Source organism: Chrysemys picta, chromosome 6, assembly GCF_011386835.1.
Source record: "Chrysemys picta bellii isolate R12L10 chromosome 6, ASM1138683v2, whole genome shotgun sequence".
Lineage (NCBI taxonomy): Eukaryota > Metazoa > Chordata > Testudines > Emydidae > Chrysemys > Chrysemys picta.
In genome coordinates this window covers 56,533,263-56,552,114 of record NC_088796.1, presented here as the reverse complement: position 1 = coordinate 56,552,114, position 18,852 = coordinate 56,533,263, and the positions used below count along the sequence as shown (strand labels likewise).

At 38.7% G+C, this 18,852-nt stretch overlaps 1 protein-coding gene across 2 annotated transcripts; it reads right to left on the bottom strand.

The window, feature by feature from the left end:
• Positions 1 to 249: 249 nt before the first annotated feature.
• POLR3G (RNA polymerase III subunit G) lies at positions 250 to 18,815 on the bottom strand. 2 transcript variants are annotated; one of them, XM_065599185.1, is made up of 7 exons: positions 18,406 to 18,815; positions 16,805 to 16,934; positions 11,998 to 12,060; positions 9,549 to 9,599; positions 5,393 to 5,463; positions 3,383 to 3,569; positions 250 to 2,631 (listed from the first exon to the last, which is right to left on the bottom strand). In XM_065599185.1, the coding sequence occupies exons 1-7, from the start codon at positions 18,523 to 18,525 to the stop codon at positions 2,603 to 2,605; spliced, it is 651 nt and encodes a 216-aa protein (XP_065455257.1). In that variant the 5' UTR covers positions 18,526 to 18,815; the 3' UTR covers positions 250 to 2,602. The 2 variants fall into 2 exon arrangements, with proteins under 2 accessions (XP_065455257.1, XP_005288192.2); XM_005288135.4 differs by having other exon boundaries at positions 3,432 to 3,569.
• Positions 18,816 to 18,852: the final 37 nt, after the last annotated feature.

The following is an 18,852-nucleotide window of genomic DNA, read 5'->3' as shown; positions in this document are numbered from 1 at the left end:
ATGGTGACTTTATTATGGCATCTGCTCAGCTTCTCTCTTCCTGAGTTGGTGCAGGAGCCCACATGCAAGGATGGGTAGAGAAATAACTGGACAGACCATGGCCATATAGAGGCAGCCTATTTGCATAAATGCAGACCATACTATAACATTTTTTAAAACCCACAACTTTAGTCCTCAACTCTTCATTATTAGTTATAAGAAAATTAACTTCAACATAAAGTCCCAATTAATGACCAGAGTAAATTTCTGTTGCAATACAGCATAGTATTTAATAATACAGAAATAAGTTGTTATACATTGTTTTGCTATATCTTCCTACATAGCAATTTAACATTTAAAAATAATCAAGTTAAAATATACATTTGAGGTGTGCTCTGCATTGGATTTAGTTGCCTCATCCTTTGGAATTGTTTCACATTTTGTTAATCAGAGCATTTTAATTAACACGGGAAAAATACAGCCATGCCCTAAATTACACAACCATTAGTATAGATAAATAGCTTTTCTGGATTTTATCTCTCTATTGTTACAGAGTTAGCACTGAGGTAAAGTATTGTTTGGCAAATGTGTGCCCCAAGCATCAAGAAACAAACTTTTTACAAGATTTTTTTTTTAAACTAATAACCAGTTTCTCACTGGATAAGAACACATTTTAGTTCTCAACAGCTAAAGAGCGAAAAGAAAGAGGACCAATATGATCAACTAACACAGGTTCCAATTTGTGCAGAGGGACAACAAAAGCATAGGGTAGAGCCTTTTAGTGACATTTCCCAGATTAATAATTCTAGAGGAAAAAGTTTATTTTCAACTTTTCATTCATTTTTATTAAATTTTAAATTAAATTAAAAAATCTGAAGCCCCCCCCTAATCCTCAAGTCAGCTAAAATGGTTTCTGTTGATTTTGCTTTAGATTTATCCTCAGCATCTCTGTCTTTGAGAGTAGTTGTGAGTCCAGCTGGGAATAATACAGAGAAAAACAGCAGCATGAAGGAAACAAAAAACAATAAGAATAAGCTTTACGTTTCCTTGAAGATTGGCAGAAAGGAAATTTAAAGCCTATTCTATAAAACCACATGCTTCTCCTTTTATGAAGACAGCTCCTGTGGCTACTTCAAAAAGGCATCAAAGGCCATAAGTGAAACAGTGACAGTTTCAGCTGATGCTGAGATTTTAGGATCCAGTGCTTTCTATTCATTTTGAGTGAATTTAAGCAAAACAAAACAGTTTTTAAAAAATGAGACTAATTTTAAGTTGCTTAGGAACACAAAAATATTAGTGATACATTTGAAAATGTTGTACCTACCAACTATTGTTACAAATAACTCCTAGGATTACTGTAATGGAAAGATTAGAGTCGCAACATATTCATCCTCAAATATAGAATATTTATAAAATTCATTGTTTTCACCACCTTTACAGTTTACCATAGCATATTACTCTTCTATTATATGTACCTTTCTTTTACTGTCTGATTTTTTGGCTGTGTTGGGAAGTAAATTAAATAAAAACAATATTTCACATTTACATAGCTAGTATTTTAACAAACATCGACTCTCAACAGTACTATGAGGTAGGAAGTAGTATTTCCCCCCCATTTAACAGCTGGGGAAACTGATGCAGAGATGTTAAGGGACTTGTCCAAGGCCACAGAGATGAGCCAAACCTAGATATCAGGATTTCCTGGTTTCCCACACCCTTGCTCAAACCTCAGCGACAAACCCTCTCTAAATGAAACTACTAATTAGCCCTAGACCTCACTTCCAGCAAAAAGTAATTCATAAAACATAATCTAATCTAATTTATTAAGTCTCCTTACACCCAGCAAGCCCTGATTTGAAAGATGCTCCCTATTGGTCAAAGTGCTGAATTATGAAAGTCTGTTGATTAGAACGCAAGAGCCTTTCAAAATTATCTCCTTACCTTGTTAGTCCACAGTAACAAAGTACTTTGAGGCTACTTTGTTCATGAAAGTGCTCACTGTTCAGTTATATTTCAATACCCTGATTACAGAAATTATAATAAATTCCTTTAGAAAGTCAGCAGCTAAGTAGGAACAGCTTGTGTTCAGAAAGGACCAAATCCTGGTTCACTTAAGTCAATACAAGTTTTGCTACTGACTTCAGTATCCTCTGAAGTATGACTTCAAATCTGGAACAGGATTTGATTCCACTCATGCATAGAATGGAGAAGTGCAAATGCTTAGGCACAATTCAGTCAAAATGCATATTCTTTTCCAGTGCAGCAGAGGCAATACAAAGGCATATATAGTACTCTGTATCGGGGAGTTCTAGAGAACCTTGCAGTGATAAATATCTGTCTCCAAAGCATTTGGGAAGAACAGAATATGGCAGCGAGGTCTCCCATTTTTCAACCCCATCAAATAAATCAGAAAAAAAATGCCCTTTCATCTGAGGGTGAACTCAGCGCTCCAACTCCAAGTAGCCGCATCAAGAGTTGCAGGTGCTCAGCCCACCTACAACTAGGTCCAAATGGTTTAGTGGATGTATTAGAAGGCCAGGGTACAACACAATCTAATACAAATAACTAATAGGTTGCTTCATCCATATTGTCGTCACTGCCAGCACCAAAGTCATCACCATCTTCAAAATATGAAGCAATGTAGTCGTTTTCCTAAATGAAAATACATTATAGATCAAAATACTTTAAGTTACTACTGATGTAGATGAGACAATTAAATGCACCATTATTAAACGAGGCATATTGCCTCATAATGCTAATCAGGAGAATACAGTATGATTTTGAAAGAAGAATATGCAGGGCTACATCCTCCTTTCCTAGTTTGATGAGAGAGGAAAAGACTTACATTTTGGGATGTTTAAAGTTTGTCTATATATGGACACACCCATGGTGCCTCTAGCACTTTCTTTCCTGGAGGCGCTACAGTTACCTAAGGCAATGAGCCATTTGGGTCACACTCCAATGCAGCCTGAGATACAATCTGGAGGTTGTTTTATTATTTAAAAAAAAAAAATCTTCTGTTGTTTTCAGATGCCAACAGCCACCATAACATTGGGGAACTAAGACATATAGTTTGAAAGCATGTTACGAAAAACTGTCTTAGGTCTTTGTAAAAGTATCACTATAAACTTGCGGCACTTTATCAGTGATACAGATAAATAATGACATCCACTGTTAGTGACAGGACTCACTCCTAACTGCTGAAACAAGATTTTGCAATATTTTGGTGATACTAACATATTTAACAGAACCTATTAAAATCAATCACAGCACTGAGCAGCATAATGTGCAGCTTGTCCACATAATAGTGTCTCTCTCATACCAACTTTTCCTCTAATGCAGAACAGCTAACAACTTTGTTGGTACACTTGGTTTCAGTCATCATTCCTATCATCATATTTACCTCTAACAAATAGGGTCTGTTTTGTTAGAGCTGGAAAAGGAAGCTGTACCTCTTCATGTTCCTCTTCATCATATTCTTCTTGTTCATTTGCTGCTGCTTCTTCTTCTTCTTCTTCTTCACCCTCTTTGTCTTTTTCTTTCTCCTTTTCCTCATCAGATTTTTCTTCATCACCTTTCTTTTCCAACTCCTGTCACAAGTTAGAACATGTTAAGGAATCTAGCAACAACATATCCTCCATGCTATCAAAATGCAGAGTTTAGTTTTGTTGTAACTAATAATAAGGCAACTAACCAAACAATGGTGTAGAAATAACAGGCAATCGTGTTGCTTAACTAAGTGCCAGGATTTTCCTAGAGCTTATTAGACCAAATACTAGCCATTATGTTTTTAGCACATTTGGTGCAGTACTCCAGTGCTGAGTTCCCTTCCCCATTATCATAGGGTAAAGTGGTAATTATTTGTGCAAGCACACATGGTGCTTTATAAGACAAAACACCACATAACATCTGCTCCAATGTGCTTATGTACTAAATCAGACAAAGACACATATGGCAACTCTGCCTCTCAACCTCTTAATACCATTGTGCGCAACACATACTTCCAAAATTATGGTCAAAATTTCCTCCCAATTTGCCCAGCTATTGTGTCCCCTCCACACTCCTTCTCTTCTCAACTCACCATATTGGTTTGTTTGCAACATTGGTAGGATGAGAGGGCACAGATAGACCTCTCCTTCCCTTTGGGGGAGGCACTTCAACCAAGTTCTCTTGTTATCTCTTCAGAGAACCCTTTTGTTCAATTAAGCCACATCCCCTCCCAGTGAGAATGAACAGCCAGACATCTTGTTCAAAGGGTGAAAAAGCAGCAGTGTATAGAGGGGAATCACCACAGAGTTTGGTGACAAAGACAATCCTCTTCCCATCTCTTCAGACACCATACAGTCATGTGTCAGCAAGGCAAGGCCAGAGAAATGGCTAAAGTGTGAGATGTCCCACCCAATGTAGGATGATTGAGATGTAACAGCTATTGAATTCTCTTCCTGCAGCTTTACTCCTGGGGGGAATTCTGTGTCACTGCACATGCACAGAATTTATGTCCCCCACAGATTTCTTTGCTTCCCTGCGGGAAAAGTGACTTCTGATGAGGAAGCAAAGGGAAGCCAAAAGAGCAGTCACACACCTCTCCCCAGCAGTGCGGGCAGGTCAGTTCAGGCACCTGGAGCAGCCTGTAGAGACGTAAATCACCGCTGTGAGGGGGGCAGGGTCTGGCCAGTAATGCGTGTGAGAGAGTGGCACACTGTCCCTCGTGCTCGCTATTGCGGCATGCTTGGCATGGGGTGTTTCTGAGGAGGTAGGCATGGGGCAGGCTCTTTCCACTCAGGCAGAGCGGAATGTAGCAGCCTGCCTGCTTAGTGAATTGTTGCCATTGTCCTGTGAATTCCCCCAGGAGTATAAAAGAGGTGTAAAAGTTTTAAGGCTCCTTTACATTGCCAGAGTGGTGTAAAGGACAATATGGCTTATAAATGCGTATGGTACTTCAGTGATTAGAACTGGTCTAAATTTTGAACTGAAAAAATTTCCTATCAAAATTTGCTCCATTAATTGTTTACTACTGACCTTTCTGGAGATGATCAGAAGTCAATATAAATTGTGAGTTTGATTCCCCAGCTTCATTTGCCTATGATGTAACACTGAGCATATGGCTGCATATATTTGTTGACTAATATATAGAAATAAAGGATCAAACCTAACTACATTACTATTAGGCAAGGGGCTTGGGGATTTCCTCCAATGCTCTCCACTCCCAATCTCCATCCACTGTAGTGTAGTTTAAATAAATTACCTAAATAATTGAAACCAGAGTGTTTTGACAAATAAAACATGCAGAATTTTAAAATATTGTGCACAGCATTTTTAATTTTTTGGTGCAGAGTTCCCTCGAGAGTAAGCCTGTATTGAACAACAGAGGCTATACAGAGAAACTGCATCTTTTGCATCAAGTAGATCTTACCTCAATTTTTTTCAACACATCCACATTACTTTTGGGTGTGGCAACTTTTGCCTTTTTCGTTTTTCCACCTGCTGAAGTAAAATAATAAGTTACCTAATGTACCTTCTTAATTCCTACATAGATAATACACATTACTGACTGTTAGAGATTACAGCATTGTTAACATCTCTCATGGCAAATTAATGTAATGTCTGTGCTATATCCTTGCTTTACAGTTGCAAATCCTTTACCCTGCACTGAATTGCAATAGCCCAATTTATGTAAATATTGCACTTTTCCATAATTAGGGCAGATCTGAAGCTCAACTTTGAATAGGCCTTTGTCCAAATTATGATATTAAGCTTCAGTCAAATAATTTTCAAACATATATTCAAAGCTGGTTAAGAACATACAGAAGAAAATATGTATTATTGTCATTTTCCATCATCTTAAATATATTAGAAACCCCCGAATATCATTTTAATTCTTGTTCAGCATACGTAGCTTCAAGATCATAGTAGGTGTTTGTAGCAGACTGGTAGTCCTCACCTTCAAACATCCTGCCATCTTAACAGCTGTTGATCCAGCTGAGAAAGGGCTAAGTAGCTTCTGCTGACTCCAGGTTGCTTATTACATGGATATAAGTGAAGTAGATGTCTCTCTTTAGGGAGAAATAACCTAGGGTGTGGGCTAAGCAATCTTGACATATAAATCCTAGGCCAAACCTGTAGAAAAGGCTTGAGATGACCTTTACTTTATTTCATTCTTTGTTAATAAAACCAAACCCCACAAAGGAGTGAGCTTTTAATTCTACGTAGATACATGGACTTTGTTTTAAACCAGGCTATGGAAGGGTCTTGCCTACAGTATAACTGTAAAATAATGAATCCTAAGAGGCAGTTCCATTTTTGGAATGACAAAATGTAGACACCGAGCACTTTAGGTCCCAATTTTCAAAAATGTCAAGTCCCATGTGACTATCCAAAAATAATTAGCATGTCAATGGAAAAGCCAAGAATAGAACACAGATCTTTAGATCCCATGTCCTCTGCTTTATCCACTAGACAAGGATTTCTCAAATGGGGATATAGCATTAATTCCTCTTTACGTGATAACCTACAACAGCCAAACTGCAAAATTACAAAGATGGCAGTCATAGAGCTATAGTAGAAAAGGAGCGGAGATTTGCACTTGTAGTAGGGAGTCAGCCTCTTTTTCTTGTAAGAAGAATGCAACATAACCTCCCTAGAATTACAAGACTTACTCTTCACTTATTGAACGATGAGGATAGGAAACTTATATAAAATGTTGGAGGCTGTGTGGTTTTTCAAGTACACTGGAACACAACCTGATCTTGTTTTATCTGGACTAGCTTTTGAGAAAAGACTAAAGATTGACAGAAAGATATAGATTCTGTTATGTAGGAAGCATTTGTTGTTGACAGTGTTGATGTTCACTTGAATATTTTATCTAGATAGGGATGCTGTGGCAACAAGGAAATATTATTTTTAGCATATCTCTAACAATCCAGCACAGTACATCTTTGATGCAAGTGGAGCTGCTATGTAATAATTTATGAACTGTATGTTTACATGATTATGAGGATGCTTGTTTCTGAATATACTGGTTTAGTTTTATAGAGGGCTATAAGGAAGGGCTTAAGATAAGCTACTTCTCCAAAAACATTTGAGGGCTGTTAAAAAACAATGTCACTAACGAAAAGGCCTGGGAAGCCAAAAGATCTAAAGGACTATAGCAGTTTAAAAAGAAACTCTCAGGAGACGGTTGTTGGTTTTTTGGGGGGAGGAAGGAGGGAGAGAATGGGGAGAAGATTTGTTCAGGAGAACCTGGTGGACACATAGACACTCGTTGGGGGGCCTGAAGCAGTTAGGCCTGCCTAGGTCACCATCACAGGATGACAGGGTTTTTGGCATGTAAAACTATTATCTTACAATCCTTTTTCTCTAAATGCTTTGTTCTTTCTGTTAAAATAAATAATACGTTGGTTCTAAGGTGACCGGTCACTACATACACCTGGTCAGTTTCTCTAAGGGCAGAACCAAAGATGCCAAACACAGTTGCACCTGCTGGGTACGCATGGTTGAAACACATCATGCTGTAGCAAAGGGCAGGGTCTCAGAGGGGCAGAACTGCAGAATTCCACCCCTGGGAGATAAAAGCCTGAAGCCTAAAACATGACAGGGTGCTCTCAGAGACTAGAAAAGGAACAGAGGTGCAACTAGCCCTTTAATCATGGCAATGTCATTATCCAGAAGTAAAATCACTCCCAGCAACATATATAGTTAGAATGGGCGAAGCAAGTTGGGTTGGATTCCAAGATAGAAAAACTGACTTGCACTAAGAGGGGAAAAACAAACAACCCAAAACTACCACCCTCCTCTAAAAACATACACATTTGACTTGATTATAATGTGTTATCTAGTCAGTGGTTCTCAAACAGGGGTCTGTGAGTCACGTCTGGGGCCTTCACCCTCACTGATCAACTCCTTCCTCTCCCTCCTAGTGCCTCTTGCACACCACGGAACAGCTGTTCAGCGGCATGCAGAAGGAGCTGGGAGGGGGAGCGGGGACAGGGCGTGCTCGGGGGAGGGGCGAAAAGAGGCGTGGAAGAGGACGGGTAGGGGTGGGGCCTTGGGAAAGCGGTGGAGCGGGGGCAGGGCCTGGTGCAGAGCAGGGGCTGAGCATCCCCAGGGAAAATTAGAAGCCAACTTGTCGGTCTGCGAAAAAATTTAAATCAAAATGGGGGTCCTGCTAAAGTTTGAGAACCACTGATCTAGATTATATTGTTCTCGAATATGCCAAGATAATGTAACGTACTAATGTGTTAGTGGCCACCTTTCTACAAACCTTCGCAGTGTATGTTTTCTGAAAGGATTCTATATTAACTTGGGTGCGGTTTAAACTTTTTTTTTTTTTTAAAGGAATCTGTATCTTTTTTATGCTCACAGAAGTTAAACTGTTCAACTGATTTTTGTTGCTGCTATTAAAGAGAAAAATGGTCACTTTTGGTGTGAGATCAAATGAATAAAAATATGTCTTAATAGGCAGTGACTTTGAGTCTATGTTTATGTCATCATTTAATGTCACTCCAGCAAAGGAACAAATCAGCAGCTGATTTTCTTAGGATATGGGAGAGCTAATTACTGGCTCAAAGTTGAACAACAGCTATATACTGGTTATTCTTCTTTGACAATCTTGACAATAAGAATTTAATTTCCAGTAGAATGCTTGCACTCTACTTTTAGTACCGTGCTTCTCAATGAGGCTCTTAAAAGGAACAAAGCTTCCAAATGAACCAGTCTCCATGGCTACTGCACATTCACGCTTCTGTGTTCTATTTTATCCTTGAACTGAAAGATGACACACTAAAGACTTGGACAAGAGGTAATGAAAGTAAATAATTATACATAACAGACATCTAGGTACCAGTCAAAGGGTTGCTTTATGTCAACAAAACAATAGTTCTCTAGAGAAAAACAGAATAATGGTCATGCTTACTGGGGAACACTGAAAAATAAATACATTTTATAGTGAAAATTAAACTCCTTTCTCTTTAAGAGCAACCAATACCCTCTAACTGCTGTTGAAGGATCTGATTCACAATTCTGTCAAAGAGAGCTGAAAATAAACAAAAAAGGAAAAATGGGGAAAACCAGAAGTTACATTAAATCACATACAAAAACTAAAATAAACAGAAGAGCCAACCAAATCACAACCAGGAAAAAAAATCATGGAATATGGGAAAACAGTGGTTAAAGATGTTTGCAAACTTCTGAAAGCAACAGCAAAAGAATACAAGTATTTTTTAAATCACTCAGTGCTACCCCATCAGCATTCAAAGACATATTGGTATGAAAAGCAGGAAATACAGATACACCAGCTCCAATAAGTTCACTATTATTTTCTTAAAATATCAAAATTTAATTTTTGGTAGTTCTGAAAGCATCCTATAAAACAATAAATAGACCAGTCAAATAATGTTTAAAAAAATTACCAAAAAAACCCCCCAAAAACAAAAAAAACAAAAACAAAAAAACCTAGTCAAATTGTTTCAGAAATTATTACCACTGATTTATTTTCAACCAGCTCTAACAATAGTCTCTCTCACACCTAATTGCTAGGTACTGTGAATGCTCCTTAAAACTTCATCAGCTACCTTTTTTGGTCTTTTTCCTTGGCTTCATCTCTCTTGGGAGCCTTCTCCAATCTGCATAAGAAATAATTTTAATATATAGGAACTATTATTTATTTGTATTACATTAGTGCCCAAAGGACCCAAGGAGGGGTGGGGTCCTATTGTGCTTAGTGCAGTATAAATATAGACTCTGATACTGCAAACAGGCTCAAATTTTTGGTATGCAACTAGTCCCACTGAAGTCAACACACTACCTGTGTACTTGAAGTTTTGTATTGTAAAGATTTACAGAATCAGACCCATATAACAAAAAAGAGTTTCTTCCCCGAAGAAGCAACTGAAGTTCAGACATAAGTGAATCTAATAACCTTTAATTTACATGTAATAATTAGCAGTAGTGAAGCTATATAGATAAAGCTGAGCTGACCTTTCCATTCCAAACCCTAAATCTTCAGGTCACTGATACCACAAATTTTCATTGATTAAATTTCTCATGTTAATCCTCAGCTCAAGCTTGAATATTTTGAGGAAAATGTGATGCAAGTCTGAGACACTGAGTTGCAAATGAAGGGTGAAAAAATCAGATTTATTTTTTCAGGCAGCTCAAACACAGGTTTGTCAAGTTTGCAGTGGTAAAACATATGTCTATGCCTCCATAAGGAATACACAATTTAGAAAGGTTGCAAGTGTCATTTGACTGGCATTGTTTTAAAATGGAGAAACTGGGTGTGACACATGACCATTCTTTGCAGTTCACTCTAATAGAATGACCTAAGTTTGCCACTGTGACTGGAGTCCCAGGGGAGCCTAGTCTGGCTTGGATACACATTACCACACCTTAATTGGGTTTTTGGATCAAAAAGTAATTTTGATATTGGAGAGTTTAAGGGTTAAAAATCAGTTACAATGAGTGAGCCAGGACCATATGAAGATCTTGACAGAAAAACCTTTGAAGAATTGTGCTTACAGAGGGGGTTGGGAGCTGTGTTGATGCAGGACAGGGAAGGGGGTAAAAGGCACCCCATTGCATATCTAAGCAAAAAACTTACACCCACTGAACAACACTATGCTATGCTATGCAACTGTGTGGGCAGTAAGGCAACTCAGACCCTCTTTGTATAACAAGAAGTTTACCATGTTCAGTGATCATTTTCCCTTGGTGTGGTTACACAAAGCAACAGGAACCAATTCTAGGTTACTCCATTGGAGTTTGGCCTTGCAAGAGTTTGATATGGACATAATTCATATAAAAGGAAAGAGAATCTTGTGGCTGATGCCTTGTCAAGGTTGGGAGATCCTTGAGGTGTATCCAGGAGTTCTAATTAGCTCCCTTCCACATCAATCTTGCATTGGGGGTGTGATGCATGACCAGAAAGCGTTAAGCATCCTGCAGGATAAATGACTCAAATTCAACCCGTAAAAACATATAGGTAGATAATGTTTGTGTTTTTACATATATATTGGTAGAGAGATCAACAATGTAATCAAACAGTCCCTGTCTATGCTGTAATCTGTTAATTCAGAGATCAAAAGAACATCTTAACATTTAAATGAACTGTAAACATAGGATATCACTGTATTCATTTCTCTTTGAAACATATAGCAAATCATCTGTGAATGGTGGAAAAAACAGGCAATTGCCTTATGTTAATCTGTAATAATTACCAGTGATGCTTAGGAAATGGGTCCACTTCATAGTCCACGTGAGTTCCTATTGTTCACCAAAGGACTACAAGCTGTCACAAGAAAGCCTGAAACTGTATAAAGATGTTTGGGTCCCAATCCTTTTTATCTCAGATCTGCTTGAGGCTTCATGCAGGGGAAGCCTGAGCCATAAGAACTGAGATCCCAGTCCTAACTGGACCACCCTGAATATAAACATTGGACTATGAACTATTTCTGAAAGAACTCTTTGCATCTACAAAGCTCACCATCTCTGCTATGAATCTGAATCTCAAGATTGACTCGTGGTCTGTATGTATACTGATCTCTTAACCAATGCTCTCTCTCTTTTCTTTTAAAATAAATTGTAGTTTAGTTAATAAGAACTGTTGTAAGCGTGTATTTGGGTAAGATCTGGAATATTCATTAACTTGGGAGGTAATGTGTCCGATCCTTTGGGATTGGTAGAACTTTTTTATGATGAATAAGATTTTCAGTAATCCTCATCATATTTGACTTGCGTGTCTGGGTGGAGGCCTAAGGCTGGATTACTTCAAGGGAACTGTGTTGTTGGGGCTTCTGGGTAACCAGTGAGGTATTACAGAAGCTGTTTTGTGCTGGCTTGATAAATCCAAGTATTGGAATATCCATCAGCTTTGGGGATTGCCTGCCCCATTCTTTGCAGTTCACCTTAATTGAGTGACCTCAGTTGGCTCCCCTGGGACTCTGGTCACACCAGGCATTTAAGAAAACTCGCAGATTATTCAAGATCCACGCAGAATTTCACTGTTGTAATTTACATTATTACCTGGGGTCCATTCCATGGATTCTTTTCTCATCTGCAGGTACTTTTTACTATATTTTTCAATTCCTAGAGAACAAGAAAAACGTGCAGTTATTGAATTCTATTTCATTTACATGCTATTAACCAAGGCAATCCAAACACTGTATTATATGCTTCTCTTGACCCAAATATACACACACACACACCCCTTCTTTTTATGCAGATGCACTTTCCATTGTGCAGATGATGAACATGTTTAACTGTACTACGAGCAGTTCCCTTGAAATCAATGGGACTACTAACATGCATAAAGACTTGACTACACTTAAACTTGTCTACACTTTTCAGCATCACAACTGCGCCACGGTAGTGCATCAGTGAAGATGCTACCTACACCGATGGGAGGGTTCTCCCATCGGTATACGTAATCTACCTTCCCGAGAGACAGTAGCTAAGTCAGCGGGAGAATTCTCCCATCAACCTAGCGCTATCTACACTGGGGGTTAGGTCGGTTTAACAGGATCACTCAAGGGTGTGGATTTTTCACACCCCTGAATACTTACCTAATTTCCTTGTATAGACCAGGCCTCAGCGTAGATGAGGATTTAGTCAGTTAGACCTTGCCTGCATGGAAAAGTTTTACCATTCATACTGATCTAGTATACAGGTATGCTACGTTGGCAAAAGCTCTACTGTCAACACAGTTATACTAGCAAAAAAAATCCTTTTGCCAGTATAGCTTATTTTATTCAGGGAATTGGTATAAGCTATATCTAAATTATGCTTCCATTAAGAAGGTTTGCTGGTATATTTATACTATGAACCCTGCCTAGTGCAGACAAAGTCTTATTCTGGTATGTGGCTTTTTTCCGGGATGGCTTAATCCCTTTCCCAAGCAACATAAACTTAACTGAAAAAACGCACTCATATTGAAATAAGAGTGTCTACATGAAGAGTTATATCATTTTAAATCCACACCTTAGATTATAATGAAAAACCTTCCCAGATAGACAAGCCATCCCTCAGTAAAAAACAACCTGGGACTGGAACTTCGGCATTCTTGACTGTTAGTCCTTCTTTAGTACTATAAACCATACTGCCTCCAAACAAAAAATAAATACCCATTCAATACAAAATTATTAATTTCTATTGCAGTAATGCCTAATGATCCCCAAAAGGGATGAGGCCCCCTGTATCCTAGGCACTGTACTAACAAACCACCCCAGAGAGCTTAGAGGCTAAGATTTACACAAGACATAGAGTAAATAATGAGACAAATTAGGATGTAGGAGGTGGAAAGGTAACAGTACATGCAACTCTAAATCAATTACAGATGCCCCCCGACTTATGCAATCGTTCTGTTCCGGAAAGCCTTGCGTAACTAGAATTTTGCGTAAGTCGGAAACGTATACCCGTACGTTACGCAAAAATTTCCACAACTCGAAAATCCTATTTCTGGCTTATAACTTTTTCTGTAAGTGCGAATTTGCATAAATCGGGTCTTGCATAACCCGGGGAGTGTCTGTACATATATGACTCCCCATAATTTGGGCTTCCAGTCTGTTACCAGGGCAAATGCAAGCACAAGAGCTAAGAAATATAGTGGAACAAAAGCTCTTGTTTAAAATGATGGGGCTCAAGGGGTACCTAAAGTAATTGATGTTGGGTGGTTTTTGTATGAACTGTCAATGTCAGGAGAGGAAAAACCAGTGGCTTTGATTTCAAGGTGAAGTTCATTATGGAAGAACATTATTGCAACTGCTAACATCAGGGTGGATTTGATTTAAATCACTAGTCAGGAAGACTCGATTTAATCATGGTTTTCTACATAAAAGTGCATTCTTGTTGGTTGTTATAACCTTAATACATATTTTTCACAACTCAGATAGATATAGGTTTCATTTTTAGGAGGTACACACTTTACATTTTTAAACAGTGATTTATTTTGAAAACTTTTCAAATTCGTTTTACAGCTATATCAGAAAATGAATTATTGTTTGGTTATTTCATTTATCAAAGAAGCAGATATTTATGAAGTCATTGGGAGGTGAACTATCTCCAATTCAACAAGTTAATCGTTAATATTTGGAGGATTTTCTTGCCATGCTGTATTAGGAGGAGAACATCACCAGGCAGACATTTAAATTGTTTTATTTCACTAAAACAACATTAAGTATTCTGGATTTTTTTCTTCAACAGCAAACATATAATATTTGAACAACACAAGCATATGTCCCTTGCTTCTCACATTTATCTCCAGACTTTTTCTCCTTGTCCAGATCTATTCCGCCCCCAACAATTGTATATTCATTGAACTTTTTGAAACTTTTCACTTTTAGAGAGGGGTAAAGGATTGACTCTGTGTACACAATTTTGCAGAAGGACAACAGAGCTGAGATCTGTTATTTCTCACCTCTATATAGTATTTATTTATTTTAAAACATTTTTGCTGTTAACAAGCATGTTACCTCTGGAGACACAAATCCACAGTTTGAGAATTGCAAAACTAAGCAGCTGTGATGATATCTTCTAGACTGAGCACTGAGTCCCATTGGGTAGATAGAAAGATTAACCTAAATCTATACAGAAGCCTGTGGAACCCCATAAGATTGGGTCCCTAATCCATGAACTATTGGAACTCATTTAGAAAACTTTTCTTAAACATTATGTGAATATATTGTCTCATACTACAGAATTAGAATGTATAATCCCTATTCCACGATGAGATATCTTTGAGCTATAATGTATCTTAATTAAAACTATTTTTAGATAGTTTTTTTTCCCTCAAAAAGCACTTTATCAAAAAAATCAGATTTAAATTTAAATAATCTGATTTTTTTGAGTAAAAAAAAAAAACACCATTGATTTTTATCCACCCTGGCTAACATATGCAGTAAAATCTGTGTGCACCAATGACTGATCTTAACCAACCAAAGTTACTGGGCAAATCCAAACCCAGCAGCACAGCTGCTCTTATGCCACTGTAGTGTAGACACTTACTACAGTGATGGAAGGGTTTTTCCATTAGTGTAGTAAATCCACCTCCGCAAGAGGCGGTAGGTAGGTTAATGGGGTTTGTGTTGGCTTAACTACCATTTTTCATACCCCTGAGCGACCTAGTTAGGTTGACCTAAGTTTTAGCTGTAGACCAGGCCTTCATAGTTTGTAAAAGCACCCATCTTATGGCTAATTAAAATGTTTCAAAAGTTATCATTCATTTTAATATGCATGTACTAAATTCAGGAGAAAGCAGGATGGACAATATTTTTCAGCATGACTGATAGTAACGATAAGTTGCAGGCAAGAGAATACACTTGTGTTTAAGTGAGATCTTCTCAGTTCAGGTGATGGATGTTACCCCAGTTCCCACACATCATTTCCCACCATATCCCAAATAAACAAGAATTAAAATTAAGCTCCCACAGGCTCAAATGTATATTAACATTACAAAAAATAAAAAAATCATACTAAAAATATTATCCATGAGTGATATTGCCAAGATGCAATATCCTCTCCCATATCTTTCTTTTGCCATCTTAAAGCATTTCATAAGAGCATTTGATCATTTTAATCCAAGAAAACAAAAAAGGAACAAAATACTCCTTTCACCAGTTAACTACTTAATGACTGTGTATTTGATAATCAGGGTCAGGTGTGCTGATGGGTCTAACTTCTGTAAGGAGAAACAGATTAGATCATCTGCTATTGCAGGATTCTTACAGCTTTGTCTGTAATATCTGGTGCTGGCCTCCATCAGACACAGGATACTAAACTAAATGGACCTTCGGTCTGATTGAGTGGGTAATTTCTGTGTTCCTTAAAGTCCCCAGCCAACACCATTTACCATACCTGGTAGTCAGGCTAGGCTCATAGGAAGATGGTGGAATTGACAAAAAAGGTTGAATAATGAGAGCCTTCTGTGATTGCTAGATTTTTGATACTCCTGCAGTGAAGCTGGGAGGTACTTGGGTCCTTTGTTTTCCCCAATGCAATTTTCAAACAAAGACTTGGAAGCTTTGATTTAAACAACACTAATCAACAAACTACTGAAAAGATAAAACATATGTATTGGATGTCAAATACAATATGTCAGCCAACACTGAGGAAGACAACAAATATTTTCAAAATTAAATTGCAGTTTTATAAAGGTTTAAAAAAAGGGGAACAGATACTATGGTCTAGCTGAAACAAGCATAGGGCTGGCAGTCAGGAATTCCTGATTTCTAATTCCACCTCCACCACTGATTCAAGCATTGGTAAATCTCTTCACCTCTCTCCTTCTCAGCTTTCCCATCTGTAATACTACTTATCATACCTACCTATCTTTCAGGGATGTTGTGAAGATTATAAAGGAGCACTGACTAATTTGGGCTGTGATAGAGTAACCTTTAACTGATTATTTTTAATTTGTATATAATATTTTTAAATAATCTGGCTACAGTTTAAAGGGTCCTTATTAGAACCTGGGCTTTTAAAAATATATTTATATAGAGGATTCTGTGCTCCACTGTTAATGATTATAAGGGCATTTTCAGCAAGGAAGAAATTGACTGACTAAACAGTATTGTGAAATACACAAACAAAACAAATTGAAAAGAACAGACTTCTCCCAAACACGTACACTACTTTTTAGTTACAGCAAATGTAGGCATTGTTTGTACCTCTCCTAGGTGCAAAAGTTTCATTGCAAAATGTAATTTTCAAGTTGACATTGTCCCTTTCACTATTCAGTGTCAGTACTACAGCTTGAACATATAAAGTGCTAATTATTACATTTTTCATACACAAATACATTTTGCTGTTCTAAAAATTACATTTATGCAGAACAAACCTTGATTTTCATCTTCTTTTCGCATAAAATAAGGCATTTTTTTCATACTTGCTCTAAATTCTTGCTTTAAGGCCAACATATAATCCTCTTCCTCTCCCATTTTCAGAGGCACTGGCTTAAAATCCGTTGGCTGTGTAAATTATTAAGGTGCATTATTATGCTAATATCCGTTACATACAACAACACAAAAAGCCGCAGAAAAAATGCTGCTACTTTTGGAGGAGTGCAATTATGTATTATGCTAGTTTGCAAATATGTTGTATTGCATTCTGACAATATGTTCAGAACTTAATCTCTATTAGGAAAGGAAGAAAACAAGTATCTAAAGCATTTTCTTAACTATTAAAAAACATAAAAATCTAATTCAACTGACTTTAGATTAGTGAAGCAAGGTGCAAATCATCATCCATCCCACCCCACACCATCCTTCCAAATGCAGTGCCTCAGGCTGATTTAACCTACTCTGAACCCTGTACTGCTATCTTAAGTCAGAGAACAACTTCAGCAATACCTCTTCCCAAAATACAGTTGGATCTGTGCTAAACATGATTAATCTGAATAATGTGGACCGATTATTTTGGTTTTATAAAATCATGTTAGTTACCTCATGGACAGACTAATACAATGTAACAAATCTGTTGTCAAGAATAAAAAAGTCTCTTTCCACTGTGGCCTTGTCTACATTAGAGAACATGGGATCTGTACTCCTCTCACAGTGCAGCTGCACTGGTAATAGCTGTAGTATAGTCAGGAACAGTGAGGCTGTAGTATAGACAAGACTCAGACTGTTTATGCTATCATCAGACAACAGTGTAAAACACCTGAATCCTGCCTACATAGTCTCCTCTGTTGAGGTTTCTATCACTGGGAGCACATGGTTACATTAGGGTTACCATATCTAATAAATAAAAAAAGAGGACCCTCCACAGGCCCTGGCACCGCCCATTTCCCCACCCTAGCCCCGCCCCAACTCCGCCCCTTCCCCGCCCTAACTCCGTCCCTCTTCCCTCCCACTCCCAGCCACGGGGAAAGGGCTGCCCCAGCGCTACCGGCTTCACGGTTTGCCGGGCAGCCCCCAGACCCTGTGCCCCCGGCTGGCGCTTCCCCAGCGCAGCTGGAGCCCGGGAGGGGAAGTGCCCAGCCAGGGGCGCAGGGTCTGGAGGCTGCCCGGCAAACCGTGAAGCCGGTAGCGCTCGGGCTTTGGGCAGCCCCTATGCCTCTGGACCCTGCGCCCCCAGCCGGGCACTTCCCCTCCCGGGCTCCGGCGGCGCAGGGTCCGGAGGCACGGGGGCTGCCTGAAGCCCATAGCGCTCGGGCAGCTCGGCTCTTAAACAGAGCCGAAGAGTCAGGGGAGGAGCAGAGCCGCCATTTTCCCGGACATGTTCGGCTTATGGCAATTCCCCCCGGATGGGGGTTTGACTGCCGAAAAGCTGGACATGTCCGGGAAAAAGAGGACGTATGGTAACCCTAGAGCCTACTTTCAAAACTGATTGATAGTGTTTAGGATTTTTCCACACATTTAACCTCACTACCTGAATATGAAAATGAAGTACATTACACAGACATGCAACAAGCTCTTAAAATTAAGCTTCTGTACTTACAGGAAACAGTGGAGGGGGCTTGAATGCTACTTCAGGTAGCGTTTCACCTTTGGCAAAGCCAATAGCCTCGACGTTGAAAGTAAATGCAGCACGTCCTCTTCCTTTCCCTGACCCAGCCATTTGGAGTTACTAAAAATATTACACCCTTTGTTAGATTCTAGTTGTATCACAAAAAATAAAGCCAAAATTAAGATGGAAAAAAGTCAAGGACTAAGAAAAGGTATTTTTTAAATTGCAAGACTCAGACCAATTGTGATCTCCAGCTTGGAAAAAAAATACTTCTGTCTAGAAATCAAACTGGACTCAAGACTCCATTTTTCGTTTTTAATCAAAACTGTGAGGCTGTTTTAAAACTGAGAACTTAAAAAAGATGAGAACACGTGTCAGCCAGCCCCGCCCCCGGCTACGCTGCCGCAACCCGCAGTGGGTCGGGGCGCCGCGCAGGCT

Coding starts and splice junctions, on each gene's coding strand:
- POLR3G (XM_005288135.4), bottom strand. CDS start 18,525: ATGGCTGGGTCAGGGAAAGGAAGAGGACGTGCTGCATTTACTTTCAAC. Junction 3,570..5,392: donor ATGTGTTGAAAAAAATTGAG/GTAAGATCTACT, acceptor AACTTGTGACAG/GAGTTGGAAAAGAAAGGTGA. Junction 2,632..3,431: donor ATGAAGAGGAACATGAAGAG/GTACAGCTTCCT, acceptor ATTTTCATTTAG/GAAAACGACTACATTGCTTC.